This window comes from Astatotilapia calliptera, chromosome 23 (assembly GCF_964374335.1).
Source record: "Astatotilapia calliptera chromosome 23, fAstCal68.1, whole genome shotgun sequence".
NCBI classification, from domain to species: domain Eukaryota; kingdom Metazoa; phylum Chordata; class Actinopteri; order Cichliformes; family Cichlidae; genus Astatotilapia; species Astatotilapia calliptera.
Window position 1 is genome coordinate 28,728,420 of NC_137443.1, and position 22,049 is coordinate 28,750,468.

A 22,049-nucleotide genomic window follows, 5' to 3' on the forward strand; every position below is an offset into this window, starting at 1 on the left:
GACAAGCAGAAAGCAAGGTGAGGAAGCACGGGAGAGGGATGGCAAGATAGATAGAGGAGAGATGAGAGGAGCGATAGCACGATGGACGCCTGAAGGACGCGTGTACTTCGATAACAGATAGCATCGGAGAAGATGCAATCGCTTGGCACCACACACTGTTAATGGACAGCAAATGGAGCCAAAGGTGTGTGTATACAGTATTTACATACGTGTGTGTGGTTTCTATATGTTTCTATTAGTGCTGTCAATAGATTAAAAAAAATTAACTAACTAATCTCACAATTTTCTGTTATTAATTGCGATTAATCTCAATTACTTTATTAATAGCCTGGCTCCAATTACATTTTTTTTATTCTTTATATTTTAAGATTGTAATAGACATTTATGCAACACAATGAAGTAAATGCAGAATAAACACAAAGAATGTATGCTGAAATTCAAAGAGAATTTTAATAGTTTTCATCAATCTTTAACACAGTGAAAACTTACAAAAAACCTTTAAGGCCATCAACAGTGACTGAACCCAGGCCTACAGGTTAAAGTGAATATCATAACAATAAAGGGTGCACAAAACTCAGTATTTAAAACACAAAAAGACACAGCTGAAAACCCAGAATGTTGAACATTTTTCACTTCAAAGGAGCAATCTGGATTAGTCCTTCTTTGCACTCAGCCAGTTACTGAGGCAGACTATTCTGTTTACATTGTCTGATGACAAAGAAGCACGCTTCTTTTGAATGATGTGACCTGAGAGTGAGAATAATCTCTCACAAGGCACTGTGGTTGCAGGGGTTGACAGGTACTTGCGTGCAATAGGTGCCAGCCTGGCATGTGCTCCTTCTCTCTTTAACCACCACTGTAGTGGACACTCTCCTATGTCAATTTTGGGCTCTGCTTTGTACAGATTCAGACAGCAGTCTATAGTAGAGATGACACGATACCACTTTTTTATGTCCGATACCGATACCGATATCATAAATTTGGATTTCTGCCGATACCGATATGAATCCGATATAGTGTTTTTTAATCAACAAAACTGTTTTTTAAATATCTTGCTGCATTTTGTATAAGTTCATACTCAAGTTTAAAACAACAACTACACTAAAGCTATTCTGTTATACCTGTATGCAAAAAAAAATATTTCATAGTTCAGCAATACTGATCAATCTAATAAACTTAAACCTACACCATCCTCCCTATTCTGGTATTTTAAAGAGTACTTAGCGTAAATATTAAGCAACCTAACTAATAGGGTTCCAACTCCCAGCAACAACAAAAATAAAAAAATAAAAAATAGGGAACCACCCCTCACGCTCCACCTCATGATGCTTAATCGACGTAATCAACCTTAATTTGATGCAGTGTGAAAAAAAATGCACAGAAATCAATTATTTTTCAAGAAATATTAAATAGATTCAACATCTTTCTTCAACAAAATTGCAGACTGCACAGATGGTACCTTCCCAAAGGGAAAAAGTACTATAGCTTACTAGGGTATATATATTAGACTTAATAGTCACTATATACAGTAATTGACTTCTATTCATTTTACATCAAATTAAAACTTTGGGTGTCAGAGAATTATTTATTAAAAGCTAGACATTTTAAATGAGAATAAGAAAAAAAAGTATGTCTTTGTGCCCCCTTTTCCCTGTTAATGCCCTATCGGCCCCCCTGGCTAAACTTTGCTAGATCCGCCCCTGCACAGTTACCAGCGTCAGCTACGTAGAAAAAGATCCTCGAGTAGAAAGTAATATTAAATAAATTCTAACAACAGCTTATCGAGCTTAAACGTGCTGCTGTTGTTCAGCCGCTGGTTTCCTCTTTCTGGTGCAAAGTGGGCCAAAAACAAACTAGAGAGACGGACTCGCGACAGAAAAGCCGATCAGCTGATCATTAAGCAGTTTCATGATTGAAGTAGCAGCAGGAGAGGCAGTCGCTCCATATATCGCTTGTTAAGCTTAACGCAGGAATGCTTTACAAACATTCAGAGATGGACTTACACACTTGCTTTACTTCTCTCGGGATAACTTTGTCGGAGATGAAATGCTGGGTTGCTAGCGAAGCTCCAAATGCTATCCAGACCACCGACAGGTCCCGCATGCCACAGCCGCTCTATCACGTGATGCATACTGCTCTGACGTGCTAACGTTCTGAGGTGAGTTACGGCGTGTTGCAAGTTTTGTGAGGTGCTTTCGTGATATTTAATGGATCGGATTACATTTTTTATTTTTCTCCGATATCCGATCCAGTAATTTAGGTCAGTATCGGACCGATACCGATACGTAATATCGGATCGGTCCATCTCTAGTCTATAGCATCTTCCTCTTCCTCTGTATCTGAATCAGGAGAACCCAGCAAGCAGATGGACATCTTGCTCTTCTTTGGTGAGGGTTCCTCTGTTGTCTGAGCAGATGGTTGGTGTGCATCCATCTCTGACATCAGAAGGTCATGTACTGATGCCCACACCTCTCTTCTTTCATCTTTGGAAAGGCATTTAAGATCTTTAAACCTGGGATCAAGGGCAGTAGCGATCTTCAGCCATGTGAGATTGCTGCTGTCCCTCCGCTGAGCTAGGTCTGTGGTAAAAATCTTCTTAAACCTCAAAACGTAGACTGGGTCATCATCTGAGGGCTCCATAATCCTGAACAAATGACACAAGGCTGGCAACACCATGGAACAAGAGACATACCGCTCTCCTCCCAGCAGTTCGGTAACATATCTGCAATAGAAAGATCAAGTCTGTATTTTTCTATTAATCACACAGAGACAAACATAAAAACTACATATAAAAATACACAGAGAGGTGGAGGTGGAGAACATACTTGAAAACAAAGCTAGAATGCAAAGATAGACACACAATCATGAGAAACAAAATGTATTTACCTGCAAGGTTCCAGTAGTTCCTCCAGCTTTTGCAGTCTGTCAAGCTCCTGGTCAGTCAACATAGTCACCTTGCTGTTTTGTTGAGTCAGGATGGTGGTCAGCCCAAATTTGTTTCTCTGGATCCGCTTGATCATCTCTAGGGTGGAGTTCCATCTTGTTGGAACGTCCTGAACAAGCGATTCTGTTTGATGTCCATGTGCAGCTTGCTGTGCCTTTAATTCCTGAGCGTTTGCTGGACTATGCTTAAAATGTCCAACAATCTTGCGACATTTGGCCAGAGCCCTTTCAAATGCGCTGTCATTAAGAGAAACTGTGACCGTTCTTTGCAGAATGTGGGCCATGCAGGGCATGTGTTCAAATGGAAGTAGTCTGGCGGCTGCAACCATGTTACGAGCACTGTCGGTGCCAAGCGTGGTTACCTTGTCCTTGATTTTCCATTCGTTTGCAACATTCAGAAAATGGTCAGCACACGCCTCAGCATAGTGTCTCTCTTCAGTTTTACTCACTGTTAGTGCAAACGATTGCATAGTCCAGTCGTTATCAATAAAATGCGCCATGACCCCCAAGTAATTATCGTTGTTCACCGAAGTCCAGTGGTCTCCGGTGAGAGCGACATTCCTTACTTGCACAAGCTTGCTGGACTGCTGAGCCCTCTGGTCCCCATACAAAGTGTGCAGTCTCGACACAATGGTTCCTCTCGAGGGCAGATTGTAACACTCATCTCCTGATGCAGCACGAATGACTTCTCTCAGTCCATCATCTTCTACTATGCTAACTGGTCGGCAGTTTTTAGCTATCCAAACAACCAAGGAATTGGTTACCTTTTCTCTCACATTTTTTGTTATTCGTCCACAAGCACCATACTCCTGAAGCGTAGACTGGCGAGGTCCCGTAGAGGTGGATTCAGTTGGGTGTTTTGCTCTCAGGTGATACGCCAGTGATGAACTGCTTCTGTGGTACTTGAATTCAGCTTTGCAAATTGTGAATCTTACTCTCGTTTTGTCCAACAAGCCATCAGGCAACTTCTTAAAGAGAAACTTTCCACCCAAAAGTCCGCCCTCGTCCATGCTTGCGTGTGTTAGCTAGTGTTAGCTAGATAGTAGCATGGTGTCACTTCTTCTTCTAATCATTTCTGTCAGGCCAAACGCCAGCATAGCACACTGTTGCCCCCTCCTCCAGAGGTGCTCATGAATTTAAAGGTCTTAGATTACAGGAAATTAATAAAAAAACAAAATCAGCGTTAAATTTTTTAATGCATTAAACATTTCGCGTTGATCTTAACAATTAACGAGATAATTTTGACAGCACTAGTTTCTATATATTCCTTTCTTGATGGCGGTATATACAGCTTGTCTGTGCCAACTCCTGAGCCTCTTTTACCTCACCATTTCACATTTTATTCACCCTACATCTGTCTTTTTCCTGCCGAACCTGCTTTTAAGCCATTATGTGGCTATTATATCACAAATGACTCATTCCAGAGAACAAGAGAACGAGCGGGAGAGGAAGAGGGGGAGAATTATCTAATTGAATGAAATCATTTCTCCAAGTTGGCAAACTGGTTCAAGTGCTATTAAGTTGTTCACGGGCTCGCATTAGCTCTGTGTCTCTCTCTGCAAATGTTGGTAGTTGCAGGGTAACAAAAGAAAATTGTCACTGGCTAGATGTGCTTGGGGGCTCGTCAGAGCCTTTCACACTGAGATGCGCACACACACACACACACACACACACACACTCAGGCACATCCATCAGCCAATCATGTGGACAGATGGGTCATCAGCTCTCTAATTGTGTGATTGGCTAAAATCAGCAGCAAAGGATGCACTAGGTGGCTGGATGACACATTAGGTTTCTTTCCATGTAAACAGGGATTGTGTGTGTGTGTGTGTGTGTGCGTGTGCATGCATATGCTAGTGAATCTACATGACTATGACTGCATGCAATGAATGGCAAAGATACACTTTTGTAGAGTAAAGAGAAAGAAAGTGTCCTACACCACAGTGTCACATAAAGAAACAGAGACAGATATACTGGCTGACTGACTTGTGTCTGTGTGCATGTGTGTGTGAGAGAGTGTGTGTACTTATGCTTTTGTCCATGCAGAAAACGGGCCAAAACACATTAGAGCACATCTGTCCACTCCACCCCCACTCCTCATACTCCTCATTCCCATTCTGAAGAGCTCTCTCACTCTTTGTCAGTCTGTCCGTCCATCCCAAAATTTTCTTCAGTGAATTAAATCCGTGTGAAGTGTCATTGTATTTTAAAGAGGATGTAGGTCACATGACGAGCAAAGTTATTTTTGGATTTCTATGGTTTCTTTCTCCTCCTCTGCTTTTCCACCCTTTCCCTGAAAATAAGGGGGTGGTTGCTCAAGACGTGAGGGGAGACAAGCTCACTGCTGGCAAATCACGCGTCTGTCCTTTACCTGTAATTAGGTGCATATTGTGTTGAATTATTTTGCTAATGCCACTTTGTGTTGGTATGCAGCATACACTATATTTTATTCTGTATGAGATGTCCTGGCACTGGTGAATGTCTCTCTCATTTCTTTCTTTTAAAAAAATAAAAAATAAAAGTATAATCTAGTATCAGCTCTCTCTGTTTGCTTGGATTAAAATCAAGCTGCATCTTCCAGTGCTGAGAAACTGAACTACTAGTGCAGGATATCCAGTGGTCGTTTGAGGCTGGCTCTGGAACATAGTTCATCCTCGTAGCCTTCCATGGTAAAATGCCAAACTTGAAACCAGGTGGCTTTGCCTCAATTACTTTTTGTTTTGGAGATTATGTATTGGAATTTCAGGAGCGGAACCACGCCTCCAAACATGCTCCTTCCGGTTTTCATCTACATAGCTTCCTCCAGGTTTGCAAGCTGTTCATTCTTGTTTACGTGCCCCACCCTCCCTGCCTCCTACCTTGTTCTCAATTCTTTAACTTCTTCATTTCTATTTAGTGCATGGGGATCTGCCAGGCCTGGGAGCCATCGCCAGTCCCTTTCGAGGCCTTCCGCAAACCACAGCTCAATTCATGTAAAAGCATTCACTTTTACCTGCTTAAATGCTGCCAAACCTAAAATGAAGACGTGGGCCCAGCTAGTGAATTAACCTTTATTTTACAACGAATTACAAGGAAACTTGAGATTAAGAAAGCCAAGCAGCATTAGTCAAATGTGTTGTCAAAGAACTTTTTAAAGTTTTAAAGGTGCTGCATGAATTACTTTTGTTGTAGTTTATAATGGTTACAGAGGCTGGAGCTCCTGGTAAAAACCCATGTAAGCAGGGGGAGTGCATCCATATTCCACACAGAGGGGACACAACGATGCTAACCACTTCTGAACTGTGCTGCCAGTTTGAGTAGGTGTTTCACCTCAACCTTTCTGATGTGCTTGTGGTGATGGTACCTTTTAGAACCTCTTTAATAAAATTATCTAACAAATAATGACTTGCTGTGTGGTTTATTGTACTGACAGCCTAACTGTCATCCAGCTTTGGTCAGGTAAATTCAGGTACTTTCTTTAAATGTTGCTTAGCTCTAATTAGCAAGTGACCGCACAGTTCATGGTGCTGCATGTTAGTCAAGCATGCTAGCGTCCAAAAATGGAGAAGCACTTTGTTTCGCTGCAAAAACAAAATGTTGATAGCTAAAATGTTGAGCTTAGAGGCTTGAGGCTTTATTAAACAACACCATTAAGGCTGTCTTTTTTTTTCAAGCACCTTAATTGCTCGTTAACACAAATACCTAATCAATCACAGACAAGCAACCCAATTAATTTAGGCACTGACATTGTACATTTCAAATCAAATCAAAATTTTTTTAAATAGCACATTTAAAAACAACAGTCTCGATCAAAGTGTTTCACAGCTTAGGAAATAAATAAAATAAGACAAATTTACCAAACAGCAACACAAGACATGACAAACTTACCAGCCAACCAAATAATAGTCAAACTATCTTAAGTCAGAAGAGCGAATGGCAATAGGGAGATTGTTCCACAGTCTAGGAGCTGCAATAGCAAAGGCACGATCACCTCTGGTTTTCAGCCTAGACTTAGGTTGCATTAACACTTGGTCAAGACAACCCTGATGTTCAAACTGAGCATCAAAATGGGGAAGAAAAGAGATTAAATGTGTTAGGAGCTGGGAAAGCGTGTGCATTTGTGTTTTTTGTTGTTTCCTTTTTTGAAGCTGGCAGGCGTGGTTGTCATCCTCAGGGTTTCCCAGACACACCTGTGAAGCATCACAAGCTATTTGAGGAGCGTCGGATTATTCGGGTGTCGGATTATTGTGTCAGCCTCAGTGGTGACGAGTTTGCCGTCTTTGACTCCATTTATCAAGGTGCTCGACTCACTCTGGTGCCTCCATTCTGGACTGGTATCGACCAACAAGCCGGAGCGGTACCAGCACCAGCACTACCAGCACCAGCACTATCATCGAACCCTGCCTGTCTCCGCCGAGGACTCCTGCCTCACATACCTAGCCTAAGACCCCAGTAAACATGTGAGAAGTTAGCTCTCCAGCTACTCCTCGTGTACATTGCAGTTTCGTCTCCTCTTCCCTCCCCGTGTTAACTCTGTTCTCTGTTTCCCCTCCAGATAGTTTGAGTTCCCCGCCATTGTGCTGCATTCTGTATAACTTGTTCTTTCACTGTAAATAAACCTGTTTCACTACTGTCGTGTTTGAGTGAGCTAACACCTGGGCCCACTTTTGTCACACCTGACAGAATGTATCATGGTTGTTGATCTGAATATTTCAGAAACTGCTGATCTACTTGGATTGTTCCACACAACCATCTCTGAGGTTTACAGAGAATGGTCTGAAAATTTGAAAATATCCAGTGAGCGGGAGTTCTTTGGCAGAAAATGTCTTGTTGATATCAGAGGTGAATAGCCAGACTGCTTTGAACTGCTGGACGCTCCTTACAACCAAGGTATACAGACTCCATCAAAACTGGATGTCCATCCCTTTATGACCACAGTGCTGCTTCCAGCAGGATAACACAGCATGTCACAAAGCTCAGATCGTCTCAAACCGGTTTCTTGAACATGACAGTGAGTTTACTGCATTCAGATGGCCTCCACAATCACCACATCTCAGTCCAATATAGCAGCTTTGGAATGTGGTTGAACAGAGGATTCCCATCAGATATGCAGCATCTATGTGACGCTATCATGTCAATACAGATCAAAATCTCTGAGGAATGTTTTCGTTGCCTTGTTGAATCTATGCCATGAACATCCAACACAGTAAGGAGAAGGTATACCTAAAAAAGTGGCCAGTGAATGTAGATAAAATGGGTTTAGTAAGCTGTATGTACCTCACTAGAATCATTTTTACTGTAGGTCAAATGTAGCTGCCTTGCTAAGAAATGAAATGTCAGCCGCCTGCGGTGAGCACACAAAAGACTGATGGCAGAAACCCTGAACTTCCCGCCTCTTCCATTTAAAGCTACTGGTTCAATTTAATGCCAGTACAGTATAAAGATCCACAAACAAAGAGTCGGATGTGATAGAAACTGGATGCCAGCTGTCGAGCTAAATCCAATCCAGTTTAGTGTCACAGAAAAGGTAAATGGATCATTTTTAGCATCTTTGAAAACATCAAGTGTGTAAAGCAAGTATATGCTGAGGTAAAAATGGCACAGGGACTTCCCTAACACTCTCTCTCTTGCACACACACACACATAAAAGGCCCTTCCTTGAGTTTATTGATTTGTCTTTTACTCAAGATTCTCATCTCTAATAAGTGGCATTTACCAAAGGGATTACTTTGTTATCAAGTCGATGACTGAAGCAAAGAGCTCACATACTTGGAAGCTGTGCACATACGAGTAACCGCGTGTTTGCAAATAACACATCCGCATCTATCTAATCACTGCCATTTTTCTGTTTTTTTACTGTTTTTTATACTAATTCCTCACTTAGCCCGCTCTTAGTCTTCTTCTCCCTCATTGTGTCTTTATTTCAGATGTTGGATTTATATGCTGTTACATCTAATTCAGCGCGCTTCTGTCTTTCTTTCTTTCCCTCTTTCTCACTCCCCGTGTTGCCTCGTAATTAAAGTGCACTGATATATAATTACTGTGCATATTTACCTCAAGTCCCATCTCAGTGAATGGGAAGCCTCTCCCCCTCTTTTGTCACTCTGCATTATCAAATGTTATTATTTGCATCCCGTTCAGCTTCTCAGCCATCCACTCATTAAGTCCACAGCTTTGAGAAAATTAATGACCCCATATGCAAATTGAAAGAAAAAAAGAGAAAAAGAAATAGAAAAACATAAGCTTGCGACTAAAGCAGTATTTCAGAGTGTGCGGCTGCATATTATCAGAACTGTGTGTCTCCAAGAGTGTGTGATAACATCTTCTTTTTCCATCCCTAGCACCCATAAACGCACTGTCAAAGCTCTCTGCCTTTACTAATGGCAATATTCAAGGAAACTTCAAGTTCACTTCATCTCATAATAGTAACTAGTGAATATCCCTTCAAAATTGCAGTAATAGATAAATAGAAAGGTGCTGACCTTGGTTTGGTCCTAAACAGACAGAGCTGTGCCTTTTATGAAAATTGTTGCAGTCTTGTAAGGGGTCACTGATGGCAGAAAAAAACTAATTAACTTTTTTTTTTCTTTTTTATTCTCGTTGCTGTTCCAATTAAAAGAAGATGTCCGACTTTCAATAGGGTTTTCCAGATTTTTTTGATTACGTTTCTTTACAAATTCCGTAATTGCTCTTCGATCACGGAGGTCATATTTTATTAAACCCGTCTCTGATTCAACAACAAATAAGAAAATGATTTATCTCCTACAAAACAGACGGCCATAATGACTGAGGTAGACAATGACAGCACTTCATAAGTTTATATGTTTTTTTTCTTATTTGCACACATTTGTTCCTGCTTTTAAGCTGAGCATTGTAACCTTGTTGTGTTAATTAATTTGCATTATAATCATGGTTTACATAGACATAGATGACATACTGATAATAGCTCATTTAAAATGACGATTGCCAAACTTCGGAGCGCCAAATCTTTTGCTTCCAAGATGAGCTTCACCTCAGATATGCATGCTTATTTACTCCTTTAGTTTCTTTTGCTGGAAGCATAGTAACAATTCCATCATTTTTACTCATTTGTCTGCATTTCAGCAGCTACATACCTTCACTTTTGTGCTCTTCCAGCATTATTTGAAATGAGGCTTGTTTGTTTCTCCCCCCTTCATAGGTTGCAAACCTTCTATCCAAACTCACAGTAATTGATAGATGTGTTAACATATGTAGTAGCAATGATAACAAATATAGTATTTATTTTTTAAAACACAAAGTTAAGGACAATAAGAAGCATACTGTAAATGCACTGGTTCTTAGTTGTTGAGCTCTCAAAGCACTTTACACAACATCACTCATTCACAAAAACTCTTTTTTTCTATGCTGGAGTGCTTTCTATCATTCACACAACCCAGTATCTTGCCTAAGGATACTTGAGGCGACTTATGTTGTGATTTGGCGCTCTATAAATAAAATTGAATTGAATTGAATTAGGCATGTTGACTGGAGCAGCCAGGGCTTGAACCACCAACCCTCCAATTAATAGGTGACTGGAGTTTATCCCAGCTACCATAGGGTGAGAGGTGTGGTACACAGTGGACGAACTGGCAAAAATTCAATAAATGAACAGTGTAATATACACAGCTTATGTAAAAATCCAGTTAAACAAGTGTATTGACAGCTGACAGAAAGCTGATCCCACACTGTTAGAGTCAGATAAATGAAAGGCCTCACACATACAGGCTATAGCAACCTCAGGTTGCTAGGGAAAATATGTATTTTCTAACCAGTCGCTTGCATGTTTTTGGTGAAATGGTTTTGAAAGCAGGTACTGTACCAAAGACATCACTGTGATTGTTCTGCTCACTACCAGATTGCCACAGGTGCCTGTAGTTTGCATGGAAGATGCCGATTTGTCTGCAAACACTTGCTCACTACTCAACCTAAAAAAGTGTGACTCAACCTGAAAGTATGCTGTTTGCCTTCAAAATAATTGCTGGTTTCTGTGATAATCCACAACTTTTACTTTGAAGGCGAGCAGTCTCCATTGTTCATTAAGTAGTTGGTTAGTAGTTGTGTTATCAGACATGTTCTTGTCTTTCATACCTAACCAAGCAGTATCTACAAATACACCTACAAATTATCCTGCAACTGTGGCAATCTGCTAGCACCCAAAGCAACCACATGAGGTTACTGTGACTGATTTCCTGTGATTGCCAGGAACCTCCAGGAAAGGCAATACACATTTTCCCTAGCAACCAGAGATTTCCAGTAGGACCGCTGACTATTTTCTATGTCTTGTGTGAATGGGGTGTTAACACATTTATGATCTAAATAATCTGGTAGGTATCCTCAGTTCAAATTGCTTAAGTAAAACATGGGAAAGGTCACAGAGGGAAAACACATAGTTATTAAATGTAATGTCTCTTGCACCGCTGATTCAGTTAGTGCACAGTCTCTCTCCAGTCTCACACGACTTGGTGCTGGGATGGCCGATGGTGACATGTGTCGTTTTACTACTTCAGCAGACACTGAATGAAAGCAAATGCAGAAAAAGGGATAAAAATGAAATTATTTAGCAAGTGAAAGGCACACAAAGCACCAATCTCCCAAATGGTCCTCAAACTGTTGTCTCCTGGATGAGAAATGAGAAAACATAGATAGATTTTGAAAAAAAGGTGCTCCTTTGACCGTAGTCGATTGAGGATTTGCTTCTGTTCCCCCCCCCCCCCCCCAAAGAACTGGTAATGAGAACATATGCGTATGCTAAAATAAATTAGCACGCTACATTTCATTTGATGGTTTGACTCATACCTTTCAGAGATTATGCTGTGTTGGTCCTCGGTCCTTGTTTGATTCACCTGGTCTGTTTTCTTTTCCTCTGACTGCACAGGAGTATTTTTTTCTTCTTTGCAGTAAGTTTTGTGATTATTTGCAGCACGTGTTTTGATTGTCTGCCATCTTTCTTTTCAGCATTCAAGTAGTTACCCGAATGATAGAATTTCATTTTTGGTTTAAAAAAATATGTCTGGTAAAAAGAAAAGCTCATTGTGTTTATACTTTTCACGCTCATAGTTTTGAATGTTATGAATGCAGGACAAGTCGCTTTTAAAGTGTCAACTAAATACTTGATTTTGTGTGCAGAACATGACATTATGTCAATCCCGAGGTCAGTCAGACATAAGTAGTGACAGCACAACAGAGGGAGCGATTGCACCGTGATACTTGTCTCTGTATTGTGGCAGAAAATATCAGAGCTCTCAAAAGTGAAGTGGAAGTGAAGATTGAGTTTAGGTGTGATACACTAAGTGGTGACATTTCTGAAATGACTGCATTTGATTTAGGTGCACCTGCTCACCAAAAGATACATTCAGAGAGGTTAGGGGTTTCATTTATTGCATAAAAATGTTGAATCTCTGTCCTGTTCCACGTTTGTTAAATTGAATTCAATAAAATAAAAAATGTATTTAAAACATTTAGCGTGATAATGTTTCTGTCATGGTCTCCGTGCCTGCCCGGCCAGCCCCACAAGGCTACATTTGCTGTTTCGGTTCTCTCCCTCTCTGCCTGGGCGGAGCTCACTGTGGGCTCCCGCCCTTGGCCCACACACCTGACAACAATCACCTGTCATCACCGGGAGCACTATTTGAGGCTGGAACACAGATCCTCTCGTCGCTGGATGATTGTACTACTGACGTTAGTGTTCTCACAGCTCCTGTGGACTTGTGCTTTGTGATTTGTGATTAGTTTGTGACTTCCCTTCTCTTCTGCTTCAGACCTTCCCCCCCGGACCTGCGACCTCCCTGCCGTGTGAACGTGTGTGAGTGTGGGCAAGAAGACGTAAGCGAGTGTGAGAGAGTTACCCTGTGATTCCCTGGAGTTTTGGATTCCCTTCACCGTATATATATTGTGCACTGGAACTGTAAATAAACTGCATTTTGGAGACATCTAACCGCTCTGCGTTTGAGTCCCTATAACTAGATCGTGACAGTTTCATTAGTTGTACACTCGAAATTTAGACTGGGTGCTTGTACATCCATCAGCCCCATCCATCTTTTATGAAAAATATCCCTGTATTTGTATAAAAATATACAAATGTATATGCCCCCCCCCCCCAAAAAAAAAAAACAAATATGAGACAAATCAGCATCAACTGTATCATACCATCACCATAATGAGTGACAGAGGTGCAGTAAATGGACTGGTTCTTATATAACGCCTCATTCATCCATTCATACAACCCTTTGAGCTGCAGGATCCACATAAAAAAGTCCAGTCGGTGACCCCACGTAAGCCTCCAGTTGCTATGAAAGAAGTCCATTCCCCTAATTAGGTATTTATAATGCAATTGCTTTGGTTGCTAGAGGTTTACAAAGTCATTAGTAGTTTTTGCAGACTAGTCTGCAAACACTTGCTAAGTAACCAACAAGTAGCAGGAATCTTACACGGAGCGACTTTTATTTTCAAAGGTGTGCCTGTGGTTTGAGTTGCACTTTTTTTTTTTAATTTCACTATTGCTTATTGGTTATTTAGAGATTGTTTGCAGACAAGTCTACAAAAACTATTAATGGCTTTGTTATCCTGCTAGCAACTAAAGCAGTTGCATTATAAATACCTGTATACCTGTTTCCAACCACCTGTCAACAACAAGCAACCATTTCCCAACCAGTTGGGGATGGTTCCCCTGAGATCACTGGGCATATGAATGCATGACTGAGGCTTTTAGCAATCAGTTTTACAGTAAGTGCCAGCAACCTCCAAAAACACTCACAATCAGTCAGTGAACATTCGTTTTTCCTTAGCGACTGGTGGTTGCTTGTGTCCCTGGGGCCCAAAACAAGAGAATGGGGACTAAAGATCAACTACTAATGTAAATGAAATGAGAAAATGAGAAATGAGAAAAATCGAAAAATTCCCTCTCTTTGCTGGTTTGAATATGTTGAAGAAATTCACTGTATAAACAGAACTTAAACTGTAATTATTGCGAAACTTAGGCAACTAATGCCACTGAAGGCTAAGTTCAAGGAAAGGGTTATTACTGAAAGTTATTCAGTAATAGTGTATAAATAATTGTTGAAGGTACCCCATCCTTACCAGCTATGGTTTTCTTTCCACTTCATTGCAGACCCTGCTAGGGAACATTAATCATTATGCAGACTGATTGCATATGAAGGAGACACATACCTTTGATTTTGAATAATTTATTAAATGTAAGTCTGATATATATTTGCAGCACAGTATTGGACCAAGCAGATATAGAATATGTATGAAAACTAGCTTTGAAGGGGAATTCTAAGGCAACTATTGAGGCTGAAGTGGTTTAAGTGTGTAGGTGCTGCTGTCTCGGGGCCAACAGGTGGTGACTTACCGCTCTCGACCTTGCACCACATCAGATGCACGCACACACAGAGAGTCACAAATCACTCACACAATCACACACTCCTGATCTTACAGATATACATATTTCACCACAGTTACACAGTAATAGAAAAACCTCCTCACTGTGCTGGGAAGTAAAGTAAGTCTGCGTTTTGTCCGTTTTGATAAAGCACCTTAGCGACTTGAAGAGTGGGAAAAAAAGAAGATTGGGTTTTGGGTATGAAGACATTAGAAAAGGTTTTAGTAGTGACTGAAAAAAGGAAAGTAGTGGAACAAAAGAAGCAGGGGGCAAAAGAGGAGAGAAAAAGAGAAACATGGTTGAGTAGTGAGTGACAAAATTGCAGTATAACACAAGACAGAAAGAGAATGAAAAGCCCCACAAATGAATACATACTCCAAGGAAGCAGGAATACGGTGAGTGTTTAGTTTTGTTTGGAAAAGCCACAGACAGACAGGCAGACAGCATACATCTCCATACTGATTATGCAGCATCTATTGTCCGATGGTTTGCTAATTATTGCAATGCACGGTGCTCTGCTTTTCAGAAACCATTATGAAGCTCGGATAAGAAGTCTGACCTCTTTCTGTCTGACAGACTTGCTGGTTCTTACAATAAGAGGGGGCAGGGATGGAAAGAGGGAGGAGAGGGGGCTACGTGGCTTCGAAGAAATGGAGGAAGGAAAGTCGCCTCATAAGGGGGAAGGTTGGAGAGAGGTTGAATAGTTTAGTGAAACTGAGTTTTCATTAAAAACAACTATGAGAGACATGGAAACCTTGAAGAAAAAATTATTAATAGCACAAAAGAAATACTATTAGCCAGTTGGATATGTTAGCCACATTATGCTACCTTTACATTTGGGACAACATGGGCTGAAGGCCACAGCACAACGAAAGATGATCGTGGCCCTCTGCAACAAACTTGCACCTGCCTTTGAAATGGTTGCTTCAAAGATAGGGACTAACTCTGCAACTATTCACAATCAGCTTCAAAGTTTTTCTTCAAAGTGACTTTGAACAAGGCAATACGATGGAATGGCGTCAAGTGGGCAATTACATCCAATCAACTTCTGATTATATAGTGGTTAATGTAGCTAATCCTTAAAAATCACAAATTTGTGTCATCTTTTGGAAATGTTTTGCCATCTGCATACACAGAAATTACTTAAATACACACACAAAAAAGAAATACTGACATCGATTGCTGTGTTAGCAATCTGTTGGATTTATGAATTAGATGGCAATTATTTGTAGATCTTCACTAATCTGACCACAGTCAGTCTGAATGGGAACACAATTGTTTGGAGACAGTTTGCCTCCCACCGGGTGACCTGTGCAACTCACCTTCATCAGAGTGTTAGGGTGCTGTACACTCCACATTTGGGTGGCCAGTTGGTCACCACAACTGCTTCCAATCGGTCTCGAACAACAAATTTTTTTTAAATCCAACCACTGAGAAACCACCTATTTTCTCTAGCTGCATCGAGGTTGTTATCATAGTTTTATTCTATTGTGACTTCATCAGCCATCAGCTCCACAGGTGAAAAAAATCTCCACGTTTGCTCTCCTTCACTTACATTTGAGCTTTGCTTTTCCTCACTTCCAGTATTAAGTAATTCACTCAGTGACATAATGTGAGGTAAGAATTTGTTTGTGGTGTGATGCACATGTAGTAACCTGTTATGTTGTAAACTCTTTGGATGTACTTGGGGCAAAGGACTATTTTATTGCATAAAATAGCACTGATCACACCTTGCAGACATCTGCTCTGTCCACAGATTGCGCCACTCTGTCCACCTGACCCGATGAGAAAAAGTCCGTTTTTAACAGAAAAAACAATTTTTGACTCCAGCTTGTTATTCTGACTCAAACAGGCTCTCCTCCTCCTTATCCTTAAAGTGCTTTACAATAGTGGTGTGTCGGTCACGAACGAAATGGCTCTTAGAGCCGGATCTTTGACGTGAACGACGCGAGCCGGCTCCTTTTTTTTTTCTCTCACCCTCTCTCTCGCACTTTTTTTTCCGTTTCACTCCGCATGCGAGTTGTTTTGCGCTAGGAAGAGGGGGGGGGAGCGGTAGTTACGCTCGCAGTAGCACAGGAACAGAGCAGGAGGGAGAGAGAGAGAAAGAGAGCCAGGGACAACAACGTCACATGAGAAAGGTATAGTAATCATCCACAACTATTTCCGGTTGCAGATGATAAAGGATTCAGAAAGTTTATTCATGCAGGCCCATATGACAGAGAATATGCAAGGCTCGTAAAAAATCTCTGGTAGCCCTTTGGGCAGGCATTCTTCAGTTTTTTGGTAGCCCAAAATAAATTTAAGTAGCCCAAATAAAAAAGAAAGCAATTTTTTTATGTTTTGTTTCCTTTACAATATTATACATTAAAGTATAATATTGTAACGGAAACAAAAATTAATAAAAAAAAATTGCTTGATAAATCACAACAACTATATAAAAATTACAACCATCAACTCAAATACTTGGTTCAAATTGAACAGAAATTTCTATGAACTTGTAAGAACGGTGCAGAACATGAATCAGTCTGTGTCAGATCCTGAAGTCCACTGAAGTCACGGGTATGAAGTAAGTGGAACCAAGATCTAGGCCATTTGCTTTTTGAAGTTTGCAAAGACTGCTAAATTTTGCCAATGGTAGTTCACTCTTTGCAATATAGCACGCTGCTCTAAACTGCTTTTTCAGGAGTTCTTGTTGTTGTGCTTGGTTTATTTTTAGTATGTTTTTTTTTTGCAATTGCTCTTACTGCAGACTGGGCAATAATGCATTTCTTGCATTTCTCATGGGTTCTGATGGGGTCTTTCTTAAAATTACTGGTCCCAGTAACAAAGGCGCTTGTCAACTCAGAAATCAAATGAAACTCACAACACACCTTTTCTTGCCAATCTTTGTAAAATATGAGCTGCCTGTAAACAAATTAACATGAATTAAAGGCTTATAATTAAGAGCAAACAACAACATGATTCTATTAAATGCTAAAGAGATTAGAAGCCCAAGTTTCCTCGAGCCATACAGTAGCCCATCATGTTATTTAGCTTGTCATATTCCAGCCACAGAAATTCTTTTGTCCATGAAATCAAAAAAGCTGCGCTTTCTTTTTGCCTTATAGTCTGATTTGCCATAACTTTTCCATTTTGTGGTAAGCTTTTCTTTGGCTGTCACTTCTTCACCCTGACCTGTCTTATTTGGCTGAGCAGAACTAAAATACCAGCGTAAATCCTGCTGCTTTTACACACGTACTTACATAACGGTCAGCGATTCTTTTTTTGTGCACTCAACCTCTCACATGTTTAAGCTTGCTGCCAGAGATTTCACTTGTCACGTTTGAATAGTAAGCTAATGAGTGATAAGACGATGTTAGAGGAACTGGTGCGCAATTAATCGTCACTCACCAATCAGTGCTGCTGCTCTCTACACACCTTTCGTGCGATTGCAAAATGAAAGTGAAAGCAAAAAGCAAGCGCAAATTCAAACGCAATTTCAATATGTCACATATTGACAGTGGCTCACCGATGCCAATGACATAATTACCCAGCTACATTTCCGAAAGAATGCAAAAGCATTGACATGTATTTTTCCTTCCTATGACAGCCCAACGGGCAGGGCTGAGTTAGATTTTGGTAGCCCGACTGGAAAAATCGCTAGCCCCGGGACGTCGGGGTAGCGATTTTGCAAGCCCTGATAAGCATCTTCTTTTAGTTTTCATATTTTAATATATATTTAATTGTGGTTTGCAGTGTTTTGTGTTGTTTCACTTTAAATTTGTTTAAAAGGAAAAAGCTGAAAATTTAAATAGTTAAAAGTTGAAATGTGAATAGTTGGTTTTTGTATTATACGATTTATTTATTACATTTTATGTGGAATGAATAAATAAAAGTATATTTACGGTGGCCCCTACAGACAAAGCACATACAAACTTCAAAACACGTCCGAACTCTGAAGCACATACAAACTCCAAAGCACGTACAAACTTAAAAACACGTAAAAACTCAGAAGCACATAAAAACTCAAAACATGTACAAAACAGAACAGAAGTGCTCCAGGATGCTAGGCACTGTGTTGAGCTTTTGTTACCTAGTGGCTACACAAACCAGCAAGTACCAACGACCGGATTTGGTGTGTGGTAGTAACAGGTAAATGAACATTTTTTTTATTATTTGAATATATATGAGTGCTTGTGTATAAATACACAAACAATACACATATGATTTCAATTGTGTAATTTAAGTGATCTAGGTATCTCTGTTTTGGAAGTTCAATTAAAGCTAGAAATAGAGTCTAGAGTTTGTACGTGCTTTGTCTCTAGGGGCCACCGCATATATTTATATATAAACATATATAAATAAAACCACTTCTTTTTACATTAGTCATTCCTTTTGTGCATAATTTTATATTATTGTTAATAATAAGTTAATTAAAGCAACAAAACAACCTGAAGAGCCGGTTCGGAGCCAAAAGAGCCGGCTCTTTTTAGTGAGCTGAGCCGAAAGAGCCAGTTCTATAAAAAGAGCCGGTAATCCCATCACTACTTTACAAACCATAACATTGCAGCTAACAAGTGTATTTTCCTGTTTCATTGAAGCTAGCTAACAACTTTCTGCTAAAGGAAGTGGTTTTCTTTTACATAAAACGAATTGCTGCGAGTACCAGTACCAAAGTGATCTTCTTAGTTTTAGTGTCCTTATTTTCCACTGAATAATTGGTTTTGTTACTGTACTACTTAGCTAACATAAAGTATGCTAGCTAACAAGTTAGTTAACAAGGCAATGAACCCAGTAATGTTAAGTTCTGAACTAAAAGTAGCTCGCATTTTCCAGCAAGTTCTGACACTGGTTAGCTAACATAAACTTAATGTAAGTCTATTATCTGCGACCAACCAACCAACCCAGTGGCGTCGTGCTCTGTACTGCTGTAACAGTCTCTGAAAACTTTACCTTTCAAGACTTATTTCTTAAATCCAGCTTCACAGACAGTGTTAAATGTATTTCAGTTTTTGAGAGCAGGGCTCCACAGTGTACATTACACTTTAAATATGCAGTATTTCATTTTATTGGTATTACTTTATCTTGTAAATTACAGTAAGTTCAAATGGGACATGTACGCTAGTCACCAAAATCATCTGAATTTGTCATCAGGGAATCAAAACTGATTCCTAGAACTTCTTCACTTCAGATATTTTAGTCATTACCAAAAACAGCAACCTCAATCAGAACTTTATTTGTCACATGCAAGTTGCCCTGCAGTGAAATGGAACCCCCCCGGCCTTACATACACAACACAGACATCACATGGGGAGACAGGTCGGGGATCGGTAGTATTACAGAAAAACACTGAAATGTACACTACAATGGGAAAGACCAAGAGTGAAAAAAGACACCTCTACTCATGCTGGGCTCCTGTGGGAGGACAGCATGAGAACAGAAAACAAAAAAACTCCTCTGCACAGAAAGCACATAAATGTCCACAGCACAACATTATAGAGCACGTGACAAGCAACTGGGATGGGTAGGGGGTGAGGAGTAATCCCAAGCAAACACAGCAGCCATCCTGCCCTGCAGCTATTTAACCTGCTTGGTCAGTTTGGACCATGGTGCCACTACACAAAGAAATAGTATGCTATAACGGCAGCTGAGATACAAGTGATTTAAAAAGAAATACTCCCCTGGTTGGTGTATTCAAGTGTTTGTTGGAAGTCATTTGATGTGCATTTTCAGTCCATTTAGCTCACTTTAATTGCTTGATGTGCCACATTCAGGAATGCAATTAGATATATTCAGTATCACAAAATTCTTTGCAATGCATGAATGAATCGATTAAGTTGTGCAGCTGAATGTATGAGGGTAAAATCTGGAGTGTAATTCAAACAATGATGGCGCTGCTGATCCCTTTCACACATACAAATATTTCTTCATCAGAGCGCCACTCAGAAGCATCTGCTCCTGAAAACTGAATGGCTTCCTAATGCAATTAATTAGATTATCCCACTAATGCACCCATTTGAGGTATCAGTTTTGCCCCCCTCATGCAATATGTAAAAGCATTTTTAAAAGGGCAGGAATGGGCATGGCAGGGGGTGGTGTCACTGTTCTTAATTAGGAATTTTCTTAATAAAAAGTGTCTCACCTTTAGGTGTAAAATTAATTGTTATAACACCATACCTAAAAGTTACAAATTTGCAGTATCAAAAAAATATCTTTACAAAGGAAACATTATTTTTCGAAAAATTGTATTCAGAGATGTTTCTGATTTTATCACGACTGTGTCAAAAGCCTTTTCTGCCATTTAGAAACAATCAAATTCAATTATTCAAGATTTAAGTTTCTTTATTGTCATTTTGCAAACATTACAAAATTAAGGCAATACTCCTTCACATGAGGAAAAAGACTTTAAAAACATAAAAATATTGACATAAATATAATAGTCTCATCATTACTAGAGATGGCACGATACCACTTTTTAATGTCCGATACCGATATCTGTGGATGTGGATATCTGCCGATACCAATATGTATCTGATATAGCGTATTTTGTAATCAATAAAACTGTTTTTTTTTTAATCTTGCTGCATTTTGTATAAGTTTACTCAAATCTTAAAAAACAAGAGACTGAAGCTATTCTGTTATACCTGTATGCAAAAAATGCACTCCACCCAAAACATTTTATAGTTCAGCAACACTGATCAATGTAATAAATTTCAACCTCCACCATCCTCCCGTTTCTGGTATTTTAAAGAGTACTTACCTACCTAACTAATAGGGTTAGGTAATCATCGATGTAATCAACTTTAATTTAATGCAAGTGTAAAACAAATGTACAGAAATCAATTATTTTTCTACATTAATTAAATAGATTCAACATCTTCAACAGAATTGCAGACTGCACAGATGGTACCTTCCCAAAGGAAAAAGTACTATAGCTAACAAGGGTGTATATTAGACTTATTAATTACTACATACAATAATGGATTTCTATACATTTAAGCAGGTTACCACTTTTGTTGTAAGATTCAGATAATTATTTATTCAAAGTTATTAAATGACATAAAGAAAAATATTTCTTTGTGCCCCCCTTTCCCCATTAATGGCCCTACCTGGCAAAACTTTGCTAGATCCGCCCCTGCACAGTTACCAGCCGTCAGCTATGTAAAAAAGGATCCTGGTGTTATTTGTCTCTCAGAAACAGTTCATAACTTCCCTTCAACTCATTCATGTCACCTAAAAGGTAAACCTGTTTCTCCATCACCCGTTCAGCTCTGATGATTCAGTAAGGACATCAAGTGGTTCACTTTTACCGTGATGCATCACCATGGTAACTTGCACACATAGACTGCACTGTAGCAAGTTATGCTCAAGATAAGGGATTAAAATTTGTTTGATTTGTTTACACCCTTACTGTCCAAAAAGCTTTTATTAATTTACTTCTCCAGTTACATATAGAAACAGGTTTTCTTATAGAGGGTAGGATGAAGGAAGTCAGATACGGAAACGATAACCTGGGTGCTTTGAAGTTGATCTGCAGTACAGAGCAAGGTGGCTACAACCTAGGATTTTGGCTGTAGCCACCTTGGTAGAAAACAAACAAAAAAACAGTTGAGAACAAGTGAGGAAAATATTGATGAGCCTTAGATGAACAAAAAATGCTCAGAGAGATGTGAGGAGGCTGGTTTACCAAAGTCAGCGGTTTGGCACATGTAGAAATAGGTGGTGTGCACATGTTTGCCAAATATCC

At 39.8% G+C, this 22,049-nt stretch overlaps 1 protein-coding gene across 1 annotated transcript in view; it reads right to left on the reverse strand.

The window, feature by feature from the left end:
* LOC145424436 (E3 SUMO-protein ligase ZBED1-like) overlaps positions 1 to 4,109 on the reverse strand; it is a 56,654-nt gene extending 52,545 nt beyond the window's left edge. Inside the window, exons 1-2 of the mRNA XM_080297770.1 lie at positions 2,887 to 4,109; positions 2,470 to 2,644 (exon numbers count right to left, since the gene is read on the reverse strand). Coding sequence (XP_080153896.1) covers positions 2,470 to 2,644; positions 2,887 to 3,953 — 1,242 coding nt within the window. The 5' untranslated portion in view covers positions 3,954 to 4,109. The remainder of the gene's footprint in view (positions 1 to 2,469; positions 2,645 to 2,886) is intronic.
* Between the last annotated feature and the right edge of the window lie 17,940 nt (positions 4,110 to 22,049).